The sequence below is a fragment of the Hyperolius riggenbachi genome, chromosome 4, assembly GCF_040937935.1.
Source record: "Hyperolius riggenbachi isolate aHypRig1 chromosome 4, aHypRig1.pri, whole genome shotgun sequence".
In the NCBI taxonomy this organism is placed as follows: Eukaryota; Metazoa; Chordata; class Amphibia; order Anura; family Hyperoliidae; genus Hyperolius; species Hyperolius riggenbachi.
The window spans coordinates 212,195,877-212,215,331 of NC_090649.1; the positions used below are offsets into that span (position 1 = coordinate 212,195,877).

Sequence of the window (19,455 nt, forward strand, 5' to 3'; positions counted from 1 at the left end):
CGACGGCGGGAGATTTTGTTCAAAAACAGTGTTTATTCTGTAAAACAGTGTTTATTCTCGGTGGACATGCTTGGATTGGCACAGGGGACTTTTGTCCCCTACAGCCAATCCCCCCTGCTAGCAGCAACACGCGATCGTGATCGCTTGCAGACCCCCCAAACTGCAGGGACGTGACTAGCGTGTCCCTGCGGCTCTAGCACCTGCCACTGCGGATGTGAAGCTCACGTCCGCGCGGCTGAAATGGTTAAGGGAGCAAACATAGGATTAACATTCTGTGTCTAAAAATTAGCTGCTCTGCCAAGGCAGAGGCTGACACTGCTAAGAGATCAAATTACACTTGCAATTAGTCACAGATGAGGGGGAATTAGACAGGCTAAACTCTCTAAATACATACAAGGTGCATTCTCTACATTTTCTCTGTCCTGTGCAAGAGTTCAGGTCCACTTAAAATATTTTAACCTTCTCCTGCAGTTCCTGCTTGTAATTGCAATCACATGCAAATTAATTTATGTGAACATGGGTATGGATTCTTGAATGCACACTATAAAAAAAAGGACCCAAAAGATTCCTGCCTCAGGACCTTTTCCCACTGAGAAACACAAATTGTGCTGCAAATACACACACACACACACACACACACACACACACACACACACACACACACACACACACACACAACTGATGTTAAAAAAAACCCAACACAATATTTAATGACATTGAGTTACAAAATGACTTTTATAGTGAGGATATATATTACATGATACAACCTGATCCTGAGGAAGATGGCCGTGTTCAGCCATTGAAACATGTTGATCTGAGGGGCACCGCTGTGGTAGAAGTGGTTTCTCACCAACGAATTTATCAACTGCAGTCCCACCGCATCTACACAAGCAGGAGTAGTGCATTGCGGTGCGTGGAACGCAGGAAGAACCACAGGGACGCCTGTGGGAAGTGACGTCACTGCTGACTGAGCAGCTGATCCGGAAACTGAGCTCCACACGAAGGCTGGCTGATAAGCAGTGTGGGGTCTACAGGAAGCGGCGGATCTGAGCAGATTCGGCTCAATAAAAGTAGGTCTCGGCTGAGGGAGTGAGGGCTGCCAGCCGGAGCCCTAGAAAACGGTATTTGGCTAACAATACGCCAGGAACTGTAAATGTACTAAGCGATTAAGTGCTGTAAATATTCAGCGATACGCCGGGAATTGCAAGTGGCTTAAGAACTTTGGCGCTTCAGATAACAGAAGCTGAGTAGAGATAAGGTGCCAAAAGAGTACTGTAATTATCTACTGAAGACTAGTAGCGCCTTTATTGTCTGCATATACGCCTAAGCAACGACGACTAAGAAAACGCATTGCTAATCAGAGGTTAGAGTGTAGGGAATCAGGTGGTCCCTGTATGTATGGTGCATATGAGTGTGGTAGGAACAGTTTGGATATTAGAACTAGTGTGCAATAGTAAGTGTAGTGTTGTGGAATTTTATGCTATTAAAAGTTCACTTAATTATTATATATCCGCAAACAATGTGATGTGGAGTACAATTACATACTAAATGTCATCCTCTTTTAAGGTGGATATATGTTGTTTTTTAATGGTTTTAATACAGTTTTAATAAACAAGTTTGATAGTGTGAACTAATGCAGCGCCATTCTTTTTTGTATATTGGATTTTCTTTTTATGTGGAGGGGATTAAGGGGATATCCCTACTCCTGAGATAAGGGCGGCAGGATAGAGTGGAATTGGTTTGTGCATTTGATTGATTAGAGCAGCGCCCTTCAAACCATATATATATATATATATATATTATATATATATATATATATATATATATATATATATATATATATATATATATATATATATATATATATATATATATATATATATATATGATGCTGTACTAAAGGGAAGTAGGTATTTTCAATAATGCAAAAACTTGTATGTATGTTTTGTGTAACCTTTCAAAACATTGTTATTTGCATTAATGATAACATTTAGTTTATAAACGTACATTACTTTGTCTAAACTTTAAAATATAAAACTGCAGATGAAATACATCATCTTCCAGAAGAGGGCAGTAAGTGACCTTAGCACACAGGTTGCCCAAAATAATAGCAAATTCGAAACAAAATCCAGACATATTACAATATGTAATGTAATGTGGACATTGGCAACAATAATGTGTATCACCTTTTAAAGCACATCTGAACTCTAAACTTCAAACTGTAAAATGTAATTGCCTCCAGGCACCTGGCAACTACTTTTTATATAATTCTCTATTGAGGTCCAGCAAGTTGCATTTCCTCCCACAATTCAATGTACTGGAAGTAGAGGCCTTTCGGTCTATGTATCTTTACAGTGGTTGGAGCATAGTCACATGGGGTTTAAGGAAGGTCCAAGACAAAGCAGGTCAAATTGGTGCAAGGCACCAATGGTGTTTTTTAATAGGTGCTCAGCTATACTATAGGTGAGATGTGGAGGGTTACTTAGTTAGGTTAGTGAAGTCAACAGTATGGATAAGCAATCAGATTTGGAACAGCTATCCAAGGCCTTTAGGACTTCTGATGGCTGCGGTAATCGATCAGAAACAATCGGCTGAGCCCATAAAACGCCCATTAATCAGTTTTTCGGATTGATCCCAACAATCCTATTGAATTGGTTAGATGGAATTAGTCCGTTAATGGGCACTACCTATCAATTACCACGGTGATGGAAAACAATTATTGGCTGCAGGATTGTACTATTAATGGGAACCTTAAAGAGAAACCGTGGCCAAGAATTGAACTTCATCCCAATCTGTAGCTGATACCCCCTTTTACATGAGAAATCTATTCCTTTTCACAAACGGATCATCAGGGGGCTCTGTATGGCTGATATTGTGGTGAAACTCATCCCACAGGAAATTGTGAGGACCATTGTCCTGGCAGTTTCCGGTCTGTGAACCTTGTTGCATTGTGGGAAATAACTGTTTCTAGCTCTTTCCAACTGCCAAAAAAGCAAGCAGCAGCTACTTCCAGTGACATCACCTGCCAGCAGTAAAATTTAACCATGTGATAAATGTCAGAGTGTAAATCAGGGAGAGGAAAGCTTTTGGAATAAGCAAACGCAGACTAAATCATTTAGGCCTCGTTCACATCATTTAGCGCAGATGGCTGTGCGATCGGAACGCAACGCGTCCAATCGCACGCCATCTGCGCTCCTATGCGCTGCAGATCCCATTCATTACAATGAATGGGATCTGCGCTGCGATTCCCAAAAATGCGTGCAGTACACGATAGCGCAATCGCGCTGCCACGCAGCGCATATGATGGGAACGGTAGAAGGGCTGTCTATGCCCTTCTACCGTTCTTGCGTGTCGCACACTATACGCGCTGCCAAAATGCGCACGGCAGCGCATATAGTCTGAACGAGGCCTTATACATAATTATTGTACAAATGAAGCACTTTTTTATTACATTATTTTCACTGGAGTTCCTCTTCAAGACTGAATAGCAGTGTGTAATATATCTCAACTCCTTCCCCATATACCTACCTTGTGCTGGGGAAGAAACTCCCAACTCTCCTGACAATAAAAAGCTAGTGGATGTAGCCTGACAGAAAACAAGATAGGTACTTGCAGCATATTTATTACAAAAAGTGGGCATGCTAGCCCAAAACATTACCAATCAATGCAAATTTACTATCCTACGTATTCAAAATGGGAATGTTGAACTTGGGTTTTAAAGGGAACCTGTACTGAGTAAAATTATTTAAAATAAACACATGAGGTAACCTCAAATGAACATTACATAGTTACCTTGCCATCAGTTCCTCTCAGAAGCTCACCATTTTCTTCTGATAATGATCCCTTCCAGTTCTGACAACATTTTGTCAGAACTGAAATAACAGTTGCTGTCAGTTATAGCTGAGTGGACAACTGATGTGCCCGGTAATGTCCATGTTTCCCTATGGCTCAAGTGGCTGATATTAGAGTTTAACAGTGTGCTGACCAGAAAGCTGTTATGAGGTAATGGCCATTTTCAAAATGGAGGACAGAGAATTCCATTGATCACAGTGGACAAACAGGACGTGGGAGAGGAGAAATGGATTGAGGAGCAGATTACACGGGAGGCAAGTGTGACTTGTGTATGTTTATTTTGACTTTTAATTTTCAGTTCAGGTGTTCTTTAAGTTTAAAATACTACCAAGCTGCGCAAATTGCCCAGGCTGCCCTATGGCACGCATCCCATAACCCGCCAAAATGGGTACTTATGGAACGGGAAAGTTGTCATCCAATTCTACTTTCTAATCTGTTATGGGTAGACTCTAAATCACGAGGGAAAATAAACAACCCAATCATTAGGCATACACTTAAAATCTGGGACAGCGTGAGAAAAAGAAGTCACTTAATGTCCCCTCACCGGCCTTTAACGTCAATCATGGGACACCCCTTATTCCTTCCAGGCATCAATGACACAAAGGCCTTTTCTAACTGGAAAGAAGCAAATCTCACCCTGCTATACGACCTAGTCACAGATGTAGACGTTAAATCATTCCAAACATTGGTTGAGAACAGGAAGTTGCCTGGATCCGAGATCTTCAGGTATCTGCAAATAAAACATTTTGTTCAAACTATAGTCAAAGGGGTAGACTCCCTGCTAACCCGCACCCCATTCGAGCATAGATGTTATAGAGACCCTGCTGCTCCAGGTATGATCTCTTCTATTTATGCTGACTTAGTTGCCCCTTCTGGGAACAGCAAGCCATCTTATATACAAAAATGGGAACAAGACATGAATCTTAACCTTGAACAGGAGGACTTGAATGTAATTTGGTGTAATGTGCACAAATCCTCTATCTGCTCAAATGTGGTTGAAACCAATATAAAGGTGTTGTTCCGATGGTATCTCACACCAAACAGACTAGCTAAGTTTAACAATAAAAACACGGCGCGATGCTTTCGTGGCTGTTCTCAGGAGGGCTCATACTTACATATATGGTGGAAATGCCTTAAAGTAAGGAGACTTTGGCACAGAGTGTACCAGCTAATTTTTTCAATTGTTGGTGGCCCTTTTCCAAAGACACCTGAAACAGCTTTACTGGGGTTCAGGCCGAAGGGATTTCCCTCGAAACAACTTAAATTAATAACACATATCCTATCTGCAACTAAGCAGGTCATAGCTGCAGCTTGGAGGACTCCCACCCTCTCATATCAATCGGTACTACAACGCTTGGGCCAGGCTATGTTTTTTGATAAAATGTTGGCTATCCACACAGACACAGTAGCCAGTTTTGAAAAAGTTTGGGAGCCCTTGTACTCGCAGTACTTTCACGTACTGCCACCACCCACACTTGGAACTCTGTGAAGCTTTGTATAAACCCTGAGTAATCTGTTTTATTGGGCTCCAGCCCCTGGCGGACCTCTTCCCCTTGCCCCTTTTCTTTCTTTTCTCTTTCTTCCTTATTCCTCTTCTTCTTCTGGCCTATCTCGGCCTCTCCTTGCCGAATCTTCCTTCTGGCTAGTACAACCGTCTGGTACCTTTACTTAGCGCTGCACCAAGGTCGCCTCAACGAAGGTAGGCCCTGGTAATAGTTATCATAAGTAATATATGGTTAGAATTAAAAGCGCCCCCTGTCTGGGGTCATAGACCCCAGGTAGGGACGTGCCAGTTATAAGTAATAAGACACTGTTTGCTGCTTCTGGCAGCCCAGAATTTGCTTGATAAGGTGATCCTTATAATCCAAAGTGGTTGTTTGCTGAAGTTTACGTACAATTACTATATCGAAATATATCAATGTTGTATACGCTTGAACTCAAACTAATTGTGATTTATGTAGCACAAACTTAAAATTGCATTAATGGACCAGACGGATTATTGTACCTGTTATGTTCCTTATTACTGGTTACTTAATAAAAATTATTGAAACAAAAAAATGTATATTTTAGGTTTACTTTAACCAGCTCGGGACTGCAGAAGTGAAAATCAACACTGCATCTGTGGCTCTCTAGCTCTGATGTGGCATAGATTCTATGCCACGGCTTTCCACAGTCCTCCGCCAATCACTGCTTGCTGCAGACTTGGCTGTCATGTGACAGCCAAACTTTCTTCTATGTGTAAGGAGTCAGTTTCATTGCTCTTACCAGGTGGTTACTGTGATCCAATTACTAAACGGCTGCATGAGAAAGGCTCTGGTGCTTAGAACTGTAACCAAGGATTGAACTTAGTTCCAATCAGTAGATGAGAATTCTTTTTTTTCTCAAATAGCTCATTAGGGGGATTTGCATGGTTGACATTGTGGTGAAATCCCTCCCACAGTGTGATGTTATGACAATGGTCCTGACAGTTTACTGTCTGTGAATCTTGTGGGAAAGAACGGCTTTTTCCAACTGCCAAGCAAACAATGGGATCATTCTCACAGTAACACATGCGAATTGCATACATTGCAAATACGCATGCAACATTTTGGCAGCTATTGAATTTTCGCAAAGCAAAAATTGCAATTTGAGTTTCAACCAGCCCTAAAAGTGGTACTTCAGATACCTGGTTTACTTGTAGGTTGCTGGCAAAGATAAGTAGATAAATAAATTAGTTTGCACAGCTGGGACTTAAGGCTCATACACACATCAGACCATAGTCTTTGGAAAGTTAAAGTTCACAGACCAATTTTACCCCCTTCCATGTAGTATGAGAGCCATACTCTACACAGTCTATTCTATTGAGCTGAACCTTCCATCAGATAAACATCTTTGCAAGATGATGTACACACAGATGTTGTACACATGCAACAGATCAGTATCTGCAAAAGATCAGTTCCTACAAAATGCATTCATAGTCTATGATATCTGCAGATCTCATACACACCTTGCTTAACAGACATTCATCTGCAGATCAGACAATCATCTGCAGATCTGAAGATCCATCCTGGTGGATCTGATCTGCAGATGAATGTTTGTTAAACAAGGTGTGTATGAGGATCTGCAGATATCATAGACTATGAATGCATTTTGCAGGAATGGATCTTTTGCAGATACCGAATATATATATATATATATATATATATATATATATATATATATATATATATATATATTCTTATTCATATTAACTATGATGTGAACCCAGCATGTCTGGCTCCAAGAAAATAAGACTGAATGAATGCTAATTTATGAGAGCACATTACCTAACAAAGAAGACTGATGAGAGCGTAAGCAAAAATAATTCTATCCATTAAATGCTGTGCTAAAGTAATTGATCCCAGAAGGTTAACTGCAGTAAGTTCATGTCCTTATGCCTCCTTCACATCAATTAGCGCAGATGGCTGAATGCAACACATACGATTGCATGCCATCTGCGCTGCGTTGCTGATCCCATTCATTACAGTGAATAGGTCAGTGCTGCGATTCCCGAAAAATGCATGCAGCAGTGTGATAGGGCATGTGATGGGAACAGTAGAATTGCTGTATATGCACTTCTACCGAATTTGCGTGTCACACACACAATACGTGCTGCCGATACGCACAGCAGTGCGTATAGTGGGAACAAGGCCTTACACAGCTTGGTAAAGTTCTACAAGCCTAATGCTAGGTACACACGATTCAATTTTTTTGACAGATATACTGTCAGATTGATTATTTCCAACATGTCTGATCGGATTTCCGATTGATTTTCTGTTCACTTTTATGAAAAATTGTAAAAAAAAAAAAAAAAAAGGATCAGAAATTAGATTAGACATGTTGAAAGTAATCAATCTGACAGTAAGTCTGTCAGAAAATTGCATCCTTCTGTACCTAGCATAACAAAGCAATTTTGGTGAAATGTATATAGATCTAGAAGTCACTTAGTTATCTTAAATACATCAGTAGTGTCTGGATCACATACCTAAAACATTTCTTCTGGGAAAGGGGGTATCAGCAACTGGTTGAGATGAAGTTCAATCCTGGGTGAAAGCCCCTCTTTAGGTGTTGCAACCTCCGTGAGCTAGATAAAGTGTTGCAGCATTCGTGGACTGGATACAGTGACATCGCCTCTGTGTACTGGACACAGTGATGGAACCTCTGCGGACTGGAAAAAGTAATGCAGCCTCTGGAGGCTAGATCCAATGATAACGCCTATGTGGACTGGACATAGTGTTGCAGCCTCTGTGGACTTGGTTTAATACTCAAACCTCCGTGGACTGGATTAAGTGTTAAACCTCTGTGTCTGTGTAAGGAATATATTGGGGTGCTGATGCTGTTAAGTATAATACAGTAATATATTTTCATTTTCCCATTTATTATATCTGCTGTGGTATGTCAAAGGTGTAGATATGCGGGCTAGATTCATGGACTGTTCATGTATTTGTGTGGGTGGGTCACTAGACCTACATTTGCATCTAAAGAGGTCTTCAGTGAATAAGACCAGTCACCTTCAATAGGCAAGGAAGCGGCTCATTAGGCCACTAGCAGTCACTTTTGATCTGCTGTCCCAGGTGTGATTGTCTGCGTCTGTCTACAGGCAATTACAGGCAAACTGCTACCTGTAACCAAAATGCAATCTTTTCATGTATGTGCTAAAATACACTTTAACCTAGGAAATAATGTTGAGGAAGCCTTTTGATGTCTGGTAGGATACAATCTTACCTATTGAATCTGCCAACTTCATAAGCTATAAGGAAACTCTATATTTTACATAGCACAGCCTGATGCAATGTTGAAAAGCCTCACTACAATCTTTTGATGTATAGACTTTTTACCTGCGGGAATGTTGAGGAAGCGTTAATCAATTGTCACCTGCCGTGGGGGAAGTCCTTTTTGATGATCTGAGAACTGAGACAGGAAAGGATATGACGCGAGTTATGTAGGAAATTGAATTATTCCTGGATATGGACATGTGAGTGGCCTCAGGCCATCCATGGGACTATATAATCCCAGCCTGGGACCGTCACAAATCGTAGTTCTTGGAGGTAGCTCACACGGCTAGAACTAACCTGGTTCCTGACCAGAAGTGCGTACCCCCCGCAACAACGCCAGATCGATACGCTGGTATGTTTATTTCCCCGTTTATTTTGGTAAGCAAAATCGCTTTGTGTGTATCTTTGTAACTCTTAATTTTGTAACTTTTTTACTTTGTTTTTTGTAATCTTTGTATATATCCTGTTCTGCATTGTTCCACTTTTTCCTGGAATATTAAATTATTATTTAATAAGCTTGACTTCTGCTATACTAAACTAACCCTCATAGCCTAGAAGAGACTGCAGTGTAGCTGTGTATAAGTCCGTGCCTAATTGTATGCTGGAGCAACACTACCATATGAAATTGTAATTGCATTGTGTGTGGGGGCGTTTGTCATACATTGGCCTAAAGCGTGCAGTTGACCCAACATACGAAACGCCAGTGCGAGTAGCTAACAGTATCGTTCAGAACGACTGTTAGTGGTTTTGCTGCACGACAGTGTAACTTGCATTACAAGTCAGTGTCTGATTGTGCTGTGTTACTGTACAACTGTACTGTGTGTGTGGGTGTGTGGCGTTTGGCCTAAGTGCAAAGCTGACCCAAATACGAAAACGCAGTTTGCACGTTGAGCCCTCGACAGCTAAGGGGACGTGTCTAGCAACGCTAGTGGTGGCAGTGGGAAGTGTTTGAGGGGTCCCAGCCTTGTTTGTAGCTTAAATAAGGCTGTTCCCCGCTTAATCTGGTCAAACCCGCAGTCGGGAACCGTATACGCAGGCGTGCCGCGGGCCGGTTCCTGACAGTCTGGTCAAAGTATTGCATCCTATGTGGACTGGATAATGTATTCAAGGCAGAGTCTGAGGGAGCCTACAAGACACATGACTTTCCCAGTGCACAGAAACAGATAAACAAAAGCTCCAAAAAATCTACTTTAAACAGATATAGGATTTTATACGTAAATTTTCAAATATTAAGAAATATCAGCATACAAGTTTAATGGAAATTGATTGTAATTATTATACACTAATTACACTAAACAGTATGTACCCATAATAAAATGTGCAGGTTTTTTCTTCAATATCTAAAGAGTCATTATCAAAGTGTCATAATGAGTCTGAGGAAAATGGAATTACGCTCGTCTCCAATTCTTCATGTGCAGCGGTATTATCTAGGCTTGGAAATGTACAATTTATCAGACCCAGAACATCTTGTCTTGTCTGCACAATGTTTCCATTAAATCATCAACCCCTCTTTTGTCCTGAAAATTTCACTTTTTCTGAAAGAACACTTTGATCTGATTATGACTAAAGACAACTCCCCTCAAAGTAATAGAAAAAAAGACATTAGAAATGTTAGTAAAGCATGAAAAAAATGGATGTAACTTATTCAGAAAAATGGTGTAAGCTGATATAGATATATTCATTATAATCAATAATATATTATAGATTGTAAGATTGCAAGGCTCTCTCACCCTTTTGGCACTTGTTTAATTTAATTACCCTTTTTTTTTTTAATAAGTATAAGTACAAGATGCACTTTATCTTCTCCAAAACGGGGGGGGGGGCACTTATATTACAAATAATCAGGGCTGTGGAGTCTAAGCCAGAGCAATTTTTGGGTACCTGGAGTCGGAGTCAGGAAAAAAATGCACCAACTCTGACTCCTAATGAATTTAAACTGTAATTAAAATAGAAAGTATGATAAAATGTTCTATTTCTCAGATAATAGTCGTCATAAATTATATATACATTAATAGCTGTGCTGAGCCCACAAAAATGAAATAAACCAATCAAAGTTACTTGTGCTGCTTCAAAAAAGCAGTCCCCATATTTTTAAAGTCAGATATACATGTCTGATTGTGACTGTATATATGATGTGTACACAGGAAACTTTCATACAGTGGGTTGCAAAAGTATTCGGCCCCCTTGAAGTTTTCCACATTTTGTCACATTACTGCCACAAACATGAATCAATTTTATTGGAATTCCACATGAAAGACCAACACAAAGTGGCGTACACATGAGAAGTGGAACAAAAATCATACATGATTCCAACATTTTTTACAAGTAAATAACTGCAAAGTGGTGTGTGAATAATTATTCAGCCCCCTTTGATCTGAGTGCAGTCAGTTGCCCATAGACATTGCCTGATGAGTGCTAATGACTAAATAGAGTGCACCTGTGTGTATTCTAATGTCAGTACAAATACAGCTGCTCTGTGAGGACCTCAGAGGTTGTCTAAGAGAATATTGGGAGCAACAACACCGTGAAGTCCAAAGAACACGCAAGACAGGTCAGGGATCAAGTTATTGAGAAATTTAAAGTAGGCTTAGGCTACAAAAAGATTTCCAAAGCCTTGAACATCCAACGGAGCACTGTTCAATCGATCATTCAAAAATGGAAGGAGTATGGCACAACTGTATACCTACCAAGACAAGGCCATCCACCTAAACTCACAGGCCGAACAAGGAGAGCGCTGATCAGAAATGCAGTCAAGAGGCCCATGGTGACTCTGGACGAGCTGCAGAGATCTACAGCTCAGGTGGGAGACTCTGTCCATAGGACAACTATTAGTCATGCACTGTACAAAGTTGGCCTTTATGGAAGAGTGGCAAGAAGAAAGGCATGGTTAAAGGACTTACGAGGCCAAAATCCTTAAAAAAGTTAAGTACCTGGAAGATGTTTAAATGCACGGAGGACGCTGTCCTCGCCCTCCGTGCAGTTCCGCCGGGTTCCCTTCCTGAAAGCGCCCCCCTCCCCGTGCTAATCGCGACTCCACAGGCTGGGTCGGGCTCTCATGCCGATCCTAATATGGCCGCTGGAGCTGGCCGCGGCTGCGCAGTCCGCATTGCCCCAAGTGCGGCTGCGCAGCTCTAGGGCCAACCCCTCCGATCCACGCTACAGTGCGTGGTTGAAGATCAGCTGGATAGCCAGGTAACTGGTATTGTTTAAAAGGGAATAAATATGGCAGCCTCCATATCCCTCTCAGTTCAGTTGTCTTTCAAAATTTCTAAGCGTTGGCAGTTAAGAGATGCATTTTATGTTACATACATAATCAGCAAGATTGTAATATGCAAATTAGAGGAGTCGGAGTTGAGGAGTCAGAGTCGGTGGAATACTAACCTGAGGAGTTTGAGGATTTTTGTATCAACTCCACAGCCCTGCAAATAATACATTTCCGAGTGTCCGCTGTCCCCATGTCCTCTTTCCCCCTGTGTATATACATACGCTCTGATTAAAAGGAATTTTCAGCACATGACGTTCTGCAGGCTTTCAGAACCCATCTACCAATAAGACGGGGGTGCTGCCCCAGACTCACCAATCACAGCTGTCCACTGCTTCCCTTCTTAATTGGAGCCGATAGTCTCGTGGGCGGGACAATGGCTCCATCATTGAGGCCAATCATTGCACTCTAGCAGTAACAATCTAATTAATATAAATCATTTACATAGATTGGTAGAAGAACATAGCTCTGGCCATACATCAACCTCCCCTCAAATGATGCAATGCCTAGGTGTGTAATCACCACACTGCCAATCAGAACAAGGCACTAGCATAACAATGGGAACACTGTGCAGTGGCAGGTGTGTACACAGGCAAGGAATGTGTGTATTAAGTGTGGACAGTTTTCCCATTTTTACCACTTGCAGAAGTTAAATAAAGTACAATTAAAAAAAAAATCTAAATACTGCTTTTGTCATTCAAAATTGCCATGAAAAGATCTTAATAAATCTAGTCTGGTCCATCCTGAGCTCTCTCTAGAACCTTCTTTCCATTTCATGGTTACCTGTTTTCAAAGCTCTATTCACAATCTGATAGTTAGTAAACAACCTCTAGGAACTGATCAGACTCAAGCGATAAGGATAAAGACAACTGCTCAGACGTGAGAGAAATGTAGAAGTGAATGTAGAGATGAAATACTGTGACTCAGACTACAGAAGCAGGAATCAAGGTCATGCAAAGCACAATTTGTATATCAAACATTCAAGATATTAAACAATTTTTTCGATTTTAGCCTTGCCATGTGAAAACACTTGCATAATTTTATGACAAAGAGACATAGTCTAAATCCACTTCTGCAGAATGAAAACACACACATAACACCAGGCTGATACACAAGCAACATATGTTGTAGTTGAACTTTACCTTTACAATTACATCTTTTGTTATTATGTAAGCATTTTAAAGGGTATAATAAGAAAAAAAATTACTATTTCTCAGTTTTCAGCTATTACAGTATTAAAATAAAACATGCTACTGTAAATAAAGCGCACAAATTTTATCTGCCCATTTGTCCTGGTTACCACACAATGGAAATTATGTCCGTAGCACAATGTATGGTGACAATATTTTATTTGGATTTCTTATCAATAATTCTCTATAAATAATTACAAGCCTTTACTTTCAAAAATAAAAAGTAATACACCCTCATGGCATGTATATTTAAAAAGCCTCTAAAAAGTCTCTAAGGAGACAATTTATTATATATTATGTTATATATTTATTTTTTTTACAAATGTGTTATATGGGGGAAGGGGAGGGCAAGAAGGGGATAATGAGAATAGTATAGGTATAGCAAATGGATGTTAATATTTCTTAATGCAATATTTTTTTCTCCACTAGATGTCCCCACACAGTTTCCTGTCCACTTAGAATGCTGAATCACAGCATTTTAAGTTAGAGGGAAGTTATTTTTTTTTCTTTACAACAAAGGATTATTGTTACTGGTTGCAACAGTGACCATTCATTCATCAGACTCTTTGATTGGTTTGGGGAGCATGTTACCATACACCAATTTTTGCACTGCCGCATGACGTCGGGGGAAAGTGCACTTGCGAGGTGACTTAAAACACACAGAGATGAGCATCTATGCCCCAGGAGCTAAAGGGACGTTTTCAGGGACCTAGATACTCTTCCCGCGGGAGGGCAACTGGTTAAGATAGCTATAAGGTTTTAGACATGTCAAGTGATTGCTTGTGAATAACCCTAAAGAGATGTATAAAGCAAAATGATTTGCTTTGCCAAGATCTCTGAGAGAATATTTTAAAGCATTAGAAAAAAAAAATGGAGAACCAAATTTGAAATGCATAAAAAGAAAGAACTGGAGGCCTGAGTACACCAGCTGGTAATCCATGACTTTACTAGCTACTGCAAAAAGAGTGCCAGACCAATGCTTTTTAAAAAACCACATGTGTTCTCTGGAAATAAGATGACACTTGCCTATGCTCAGACACAGGAGTATTTTTGCCTGTGGTCCTCCGGATGTTAGCTACACCGCATAAGGTCTGAGGCCTTTTGCTCTGCAAGCAACTTCAAATTGTATGCCCTTTAGTTGTATCCATATGCCATTGTGCCTGCATTCATTGGTTGTATAGGATGCATCTTAATCCACTGCTGGGGTACGGACCTCAACATGAGATTGAGATTGGTCTTGCTATGGCTTTGTGGCTTACCCCCATGTCTGTGAATGCTGAACCAACAAATATCTGTTTTACTGGATGTGTTACATGCAGCTGCTGGCTCTATGTGAATTTGAGCTGAGGGCCTTTTAAAGTGTGCCGTGTTTATTGGACCTGTCTCTTGAGTTCTATACATGGTAGTCATTAGCAAGCTTGAGTGATCTGTCATATGTCTAGATTGCATGGAGGACTCTGACATAACCACAGATTTACTGCATGGAAAATGATTGTACACATGATCAATGATTATTGCTGTGCAAATATATAGTCTAAGTTTTTTTTTTGTTATGATCAAAAGTGTTTTTGAAAAGCAAATTTTCATGTTAATGTTCTACTTAACCACTTTGGGTAGTTTTGTGCCTTTAGCACTGAAGTAGATGTGATTAGAAAAGTAACATTTTTGTTTTCCTTGGACTACTGCAGATTGTTTTTATACCTCTTTAACAGGATGCACCTGAGCATTTGTGGTTTAGGTAGTAAAATCGCTTTTGTACCGGAATTGCTAAGCAATTTTGTAGCAAGCCTACACTTTATTTGAGCATAAAACGCTCCAAAAGAAATGACACAGGAGCTGTGATTGCAATTTGGGGTAATCACAATAGCTCCTGTGGCTTCACCTCCATCCACTTTAATCAGCCCAGCGCTTTTTGGAGTCGCTGGCGATACCAAACCACGGCTGAAAGTACTCCTGTGGGCCCCAGTCCTTACTGTATGTGTGTGTACGCCCATCTACTCACAATTGTCCTAGGGACCAATGCTCCCTTTTTCTTACACAACTTTCTTGAGGTCATTGCACCCAGCATGCCCCAGAGCTGCAAATCTGTGTACAGACGGTACAATTTTCTGACAATTCGATTAGATAATTTAGACCGGTCCAATCGGATTCCGTTCGATAGCACAATCGATTTTGGGTAGTTATCAATGCAAAATTTCTTGCATTATTGATCAATTTTGCATTGTGACAGCAACTTCTTATCAGATCACCCGTCGATGATGGAAAATTGTACCGTGTATGAGGCTTTAGATTGTGGATACTTACACTGTAAATAATCCTGTATGTTATAGGAGTTTGTAATAAACACAGCAGTACATCATCTCTCTTTCAGTAAATCACCTAATTTATTGGGTTTCAAAACCTGCACTGTGACCAGGATTTTTTTTAACAGTAAAAAGACAATACAATACAATGAGATACAATTCTTACATAAATAAATCAAGAACTCTCTTGCAAGCCAATGTGCACTATGGTTTGATTCTGCTAAAGCAAACATGCTGCCATTGTAGACTAATAAAGGTGCCCATACACTCGTCAGATTGGCAGCAGATAGATAAGAAATGCATCTGATGATCTATCTGATGCGTTTTTAGAACATTTTTTACCAGGATAGAATTCCAATAGATTTCAGTTTGAAATCTATTGAAATTCGATCTGATGGCATTTTTTTGCCATCAGATTTCCATTAAGGCCAATGCAAACTGATAAGCAATCTCATCAGATCGACCTAAATTTTCCACCCTGCAAGTTCGATGGAAATCCATCGAAATCGATCGAAATCGGCCGTCGATCGGTCGATTGGCCAACCGATTTGCAATCGATTGATCGATCGATCGGGATCGATCGGTCGGCCAGAAAATCGGCTGAGTGTATGGGCTGCTTAAGTGAAGGATAACTAGCATAGATCTATATCCAGCTACATGCTGCTTCTGAATCAAGAGACTGATAAGATGCTTACCTGTAGAAGATGGACCTGGATGCTGTACATCCTCTGAATGGGTTTCTCGCGTCCCTTGCTGATGGGCTCCATTCACTGACTGTTCATTTGGTTGCTTGACAATGGAAGAGGTTGATTTTTGTGCTGGGTACAGTCTTGTCAACACTTTACTAAGGATTGCTTAAACAAAAACAAAAAAAAATAATGACAATAATAATCATTAACATTGTTAAATTAACACTTAATGTAAAAAAAATGCCCATGTTCACTTTTTTTTGCATGGCAAAGTTGGCAGTCACACATGCAACCCACAGCTATGACCCATTTAAAAAAAAAGTTCACATTATGGTTGCTGCACATGACTGCAATAACTCAGTTACTAATTCACTACATTTTAGCTATCCCCACGATGTTCTAAAATGATACAGGCAAAGTCTAAAAACTTAAAGCAAGTCTGAAGCGAAAATTAAAAAACAAAAAAACAAAAAACAAAAACAAAAAAACACAAGAAAAAAAAAACCCCTCCTGGCTGCCAGCCAGCCACAAGCACCATTTGGCTGCATTTACAGCTGAATAGCAGCATTTGGTAGCACTGCATGTGTTGTGTCACATTTGACACACGGATTTGTTACCTGGCGGCGAAAAAACATCTCTCAGGCCTAGTGCACACCAAAAACCGCTAGCAGATCCGCAAAATGCTAGCAGATTTTGAAACGCTTTTTCTTATTTTTCTGCAGCGTTTCAGCTAGCGTTTTGCGGTTTTGTGTAGCGGTTTTGGTATAGTAGATTTCATGTATTGTTACAGTAAAGCTGTTACTGAACAGCTACTGTAACAAAAAACGCCTGGCAAACCGCTCTGAAGTGCCGTTTTTCAGAGCGGTTTGCGGTTTTCCTATACTTAACATTGAGGCAGAAACGCGTCCGCAATCCAAAATCTGCAGCAGCCTGGGAGTATGCGTTTCTGCAAAACGCCTCCCGCTCTGGTGTGCACCAGCCCTTTGAAATACATTACCCTAGCGGATCCGCACCCGCAAGCAGATCGCAAACCTGTTTAATATGTTAACATTTTACTACCTACAGTAAGTGAAACACTACATAGGAATAAAGTAATTTATAGTGCTCTAGTAAAAAGGACCCCCCCCATTAAATCACGGGCGCTAGGCTAATAGGCGCGTGGCCGAAACCCTGCCAACGTACGCATGGTGTGACCCACAAGGGCATAACACATGGACACAGGGACACAGAAGGACGCTGGGACAAGGAAGTTATTGTATAGGATTTCATCCTTGATGCAATTTACATTTTAACATTTTCATTGAATGGAATTTAAACTTTACAATTTTTCATATTAGTGGTGTTTTAACTCCTTCCCACAGCGCAAGTTACTATTTTTTCTCTAGGTCTTTGAATGTGCCACAATGTTTCCTTCAATATTTGCCTGGCTCCTTTAGTACTTTTAAGAGCTTATTCACAGAAAGAGCTGTTAGTGTTGGGTCCATTAACTATCAAGTGTTTCTGCAGAATTGACATGCATTTGCAAGCATTTGGCACAGGCAGTAGCATGGCACTTGATCCACCAGATGTTACGTACAGCACTTTTCCACAGTGCCCCTAGAGGAAAGACTGGTCAAATCACAGCACCATCTATTGGACAGTTTTTCAATTACAACATTATTTCAACCACATTAAACCATTTAAAAAAACAGTAATAATAAACCTCCTCTTTGGCCATCCTTATCAAGGTATGAATACATATGTCATATCCATGGTTCAATCAGAAACGGCTTCAATTATAGAACATGGGTTCAAAATGCATAAAATAAGAAGGTAGTCAAACTTCTAGAACCAAAAAATGCTTAGTGCAAATAGTAAAAAAAAAAAAAAGTATGTGCAGAAGGGAAATCACCAAATACATATACTGTAATCCTTGAACATACAACCTATTATACCTAAAATCACTATAGTGCCTGTCTGAATGGAGCAGCATATAAATGTATTAGACAGTAGTGCAACAGAGTGTGGCATACAGTGATACTACACCGGCTTCGTAGTGGATAGAATGCAGTGAAGTTAAAGTGAACCTCTGGACTAAAAATCGACTCAGCAGCACTGAAAAGGCTTGGTGTTTCTTTACAGTTTCACAGCATCAGAACTTTGTTTCTCTTATACAAGCCTCATTTTTAGCTGCACAGAAGAAAACTGCCCGTGCTTTTTTCCCCTGATGCTGTGCAAAGCATGATGGGATTTCTGATTTTGTTCTCGTTCTGCTGTTTTGGTGCAATTTTTTTTTTTTTTTTTTTTTTTTTTTTACATTTTTCATTTTGACATTTAAAGCCTAGCGTGTAAAGCTGGGAGGGGTAATCAGGACACAGGACAGTTGGAACTGTGTCTCCTGCTCCTTGTCACCTCCTTTCAACCAAAAAGATGGCTGCCCACATGACATAGATGGCAGCCCCCATGAATCACAAACATTTGCCTGTTCTTTTAAAACCGGGTGGGTAAGAGATTATATTACCTATATTCTAATTAACATAACTAATGTAACTTGATGACAGTATGTTTGTTTAGGCTGAAGTTCCCCTTTAACCTGCCAGGAGGAGGTAAGGATTAACCTACAAGTACTGTGGGGGTCCACATTGGCTTTAAGGGCTCGTAGCACTATGGTTGTATAACTGGCCATAATTAGTTAACATCTTTCAGCAGAAGAAGAAGGTGGGTGTGGTCAGGTGGTCAGCTCTGTGCTGAGAAAAGAACTCCCACAATGTTTGCAACAAGGTTCAGGACCAAGGCAGGAAGCTAGCCAGTCTGGCATTTTAAATACATTTATTGCAAAATGTACAGACAAAGTACTGATGTGCAATGGCATTGCTAATTAGTGTTAAGGTATTATCATATGACTCACCCAATAATGAGAAGAATGTTTTAAAAGAAAAAGTTGCAACAGTGATAAACAAATAATCAGCATAAATGTTTGATAAATGTAGGTTTTACATAATTTACAAATGATCACATTCTGTTTGTACTGTATTTACATTTTATGCAGGGTTACCACTTTTTTTCTAAACCAAGCTGTGTATCTGAATTGTGTTTAGCTGCAGACTAATTCAGTTAATTCAGGCTACAGCCATCAATACAATTCTTGCAGTACGACTGCAGACAGGGAATGCTACATAGTTTATATTTTGAAATATAACTAAGTATTCTGACATTGAATCTGATGTGCCAAGCAGGAGTGTGGGCACTTCCTGTCATAATAACATAGTCGGTTCCTGTTGCCAGTGACATTTCAGTGTCCTTGTCAAGCAAGTAGGCAGGAAGACATGTCATATAAATACATAAAAGGACTTTTATCCGAGGCTTGACTGCTGTTATGTGTTCAGA

General features: G+C 40.2%; 1 protein-coding gene across 1 annotated transcript in view; it reads right to left on the minus strand.

The window, feature by feature from the left end:
• ERICH1 (glutamate rich 1) overlaps positions 1 to 19,455 on the minus strand; it is an 84,874-nt gene that overhangs the window by 48,800 nt on the left and 16,619 nt on the right. The window contains exon 2 of the mRNA XM_068281339.1: positions 16,096 to 16,254. Coding sequence (XP_068137440.1) covers positions 16,096 to 16,254 — 159 coding nt within the window. The remainder of the gene's footprint in view (positions 1 to 16,095; positions 16,255 to 19,455) is intronic.